The 2,139-nt window shown below is 49.0% G+C and overlaps 1 protein-coding gene across 1 annotated transcript; it reads left to right on the top strand.

The window, feature by feature from the left end:
• LOC308634291 (E3 ubiquitin-protein ligase TRAIP-like) lies at nucleotides 1-1,468 on the top strand (the record flags this gene model as incomplete). The annotated part of the gene is made up of 1 exon (XM_081268102.1): nucleotides 1-1,468. The coding sequence occupies exon 1, from the start codon at nucleotides 56-58 to the stop codon at nucleotides 1,466-1,468; it is 1,413 nt and encodes a 470-aa protein (XP_081124228.1). The 5' UTR covers nucleotides 1-55.
• Nucleotides 1,469-2,139: the final 671 nt, after the last annotated feature.

Genomic DNA, 2,139 nt, shown 5'->3' with positions numbered 1-2,139 from the left:
AAGTTGGGCCTGTTGCAGTTTCCTTGGCTACCTGGGCCGCTTGAGTCCAGCCATCATGCCTCTCCGTGCCCTGTGCACTATCTGCTCAGACTTCTTCGACCACTCCCGCAACGTGGCGGCCATCCACTGTGGACACACCTTCCACCTTCAGTGCCTAATTCAGTGGTTTGAGACAGCACCAAGTCGGACTTGCCCACAATGCCGAATCCAGGTTGGCAAAAGAACCATTATCAATAAGCTCTTCTTTGACCTTGCCCAGGAGGAGGAGAGTGTCTTGGATGCAGAATTCTTAAAGAATGAACTGGATAATATCAGAGCCCAGCTTTCCCAGAAAGAAAGAGAGAAACGGGACAGCCAGGTTATTATCGACACTCTGCGAGACACTCTGGAAGAGCGCAACACCACTGTGGAATCTCTGCAAAAGGCCTTAGGCAAGGCTGAGATGCTATGCTCTACACTCAAAAAGCAGATGAAGTTCTTGGAGCAGCAACATGATGAGACTAAGCAAGCACAGGAGGAAGCCCGCCGTCTCAGGAGCAAGATGAAGACCATGGAGCAGATTGAGATCCTACTCCAGAGTCAGTGGCCTGAGGTGGAGGAAATGATTCGAGACATGGGTGTGGGACAATCAGCGGTGAAGCAACTGGCTGTGTATTGTGTGTCTCTCAAGAAAGAGTATGAGAATCTAAAAGAGGCCCAGAAGGCCTCGGGGGAGTTGGCTAACAAGCTGAGGAAGGACTTGGTCTCCTCCAAAAGCAAGTTGCAGACAGTCTACTCTGAATTGGATCAGGCCAAGTTGGAGCTGAGAGTGGCCCAAAAGGACTTACAGAATGCTGAAAAGGAAATCACGAGCCTGAAAAAGAAGCTAATGATGTTGCAGGAAACCTTGAACCTGCCACCAGTGGCCAGTGAGACTGTCAACCGCCTGGTTTTAGAGAGCCCAGCTCCTGTGGAGATGCTGGACCTGAAGCTCCGCAGGCCATCATTCGGTGATGATGTTGACCTCGATGCTTCCTTCAATGTGGATACCCCCCAAACCCAGCCCTCCAACTCCCAGCATGGCCACTCCAAGAGGCTATGCCTTGAGAAGGCACACTCTCCTGTTCAGGACATTCTCAAGAAGATGCCCAGAGGTCCCAAGCAGAAGTCCCAGCTCTCTTTGGCTGGCCAGCACTGTGCAAGAGAGCCAGATGAGGACCTGGCTGGTGCCTTCCCTGTCTTTATCCGGAATGCTGTTCTGGGACAGAAACAGCCAAAGAGGGCCATAGCAGAGTCCTGTCGCAGCACAGATGTGGTAAGAACAGGTTTTGATGGCCTTGGAGGCCGTACAAAATTCATACAGCCTACTATCACAGCCATGATTCACCCACTACCTGTTAAGCCCAAGATGAAGGCTAAGCAGAGAGTGAGGGTGAGGACTATAAACCCTTCCTCCCAGGCCATGTTGGATACCTTCCTGTGGCAATGAGAACAGTGAATCTAAGCAGTGGCCAGACATGCCTCCAACTAGAAGTGTTTGGAGGGATGGCCTCTCTTCCAGGACGATCCCTGAGAGCAAAGGCAGAAAAGCAGATGAATAGTAGAGTGAGAGAGATTGTGCACTTCCTTTGTCCACCTTGCCCTGTTCTGTCACATAGAGCTGACACTACCAGCTTACCGTTTCCATCAGCAAGTGCCTGCTCCTGGTTGCAGCCTCTTGTTTAGAGCCACAATCTAATGTGGCCAGGTTCTTTCTGATCCTGGAAACCAGGATCACTTGTTGACTGTATGCATAAAAGTGCTTGAGATTTTCTCGGCCTGAGTCTGAGCTTCTGCCTGCCTCCCTCACTGCTGGGAATGGCCTGATCCGGGCATTGCCTGGTCTAAGCACGTTGTGGGGTAGGGAATGGGGAATGATGGAGTGGGGAGGACAGGGAAAGATTTACATGTAAATTAAAAAATATTTTTTTTTTCTGGCAAAAAAAAAAAAAAAGAAAGAAATGCAGTGATACCTTTTCTCAAACTAAAAAAAAAGGACTGGAGATGTAGGTCAGTGGTAAAGCACCCCTGGGTTCAATCCCCATACCAAAATAATAATAGTAATAATAATAATATAATGACTATTATTATTTTTAGCTCTTGAGTCCCTTCTGTGTTCCA

The sequence above is a fragment of the Spermophilus citellus genome (genome assembly GCF_964194105.1).
Source record: "Spermophilus citellus genome assembly, chromosome: 15".
NCBI lineage: Eukaryota > Metazoa > Chordata > Mammalia > Rodentia > Sciuridae > Spermophilus > Spermophilus citellus.
This window is presented reverse-complemented; position numbering and strand designations above follow the sequence as displayed.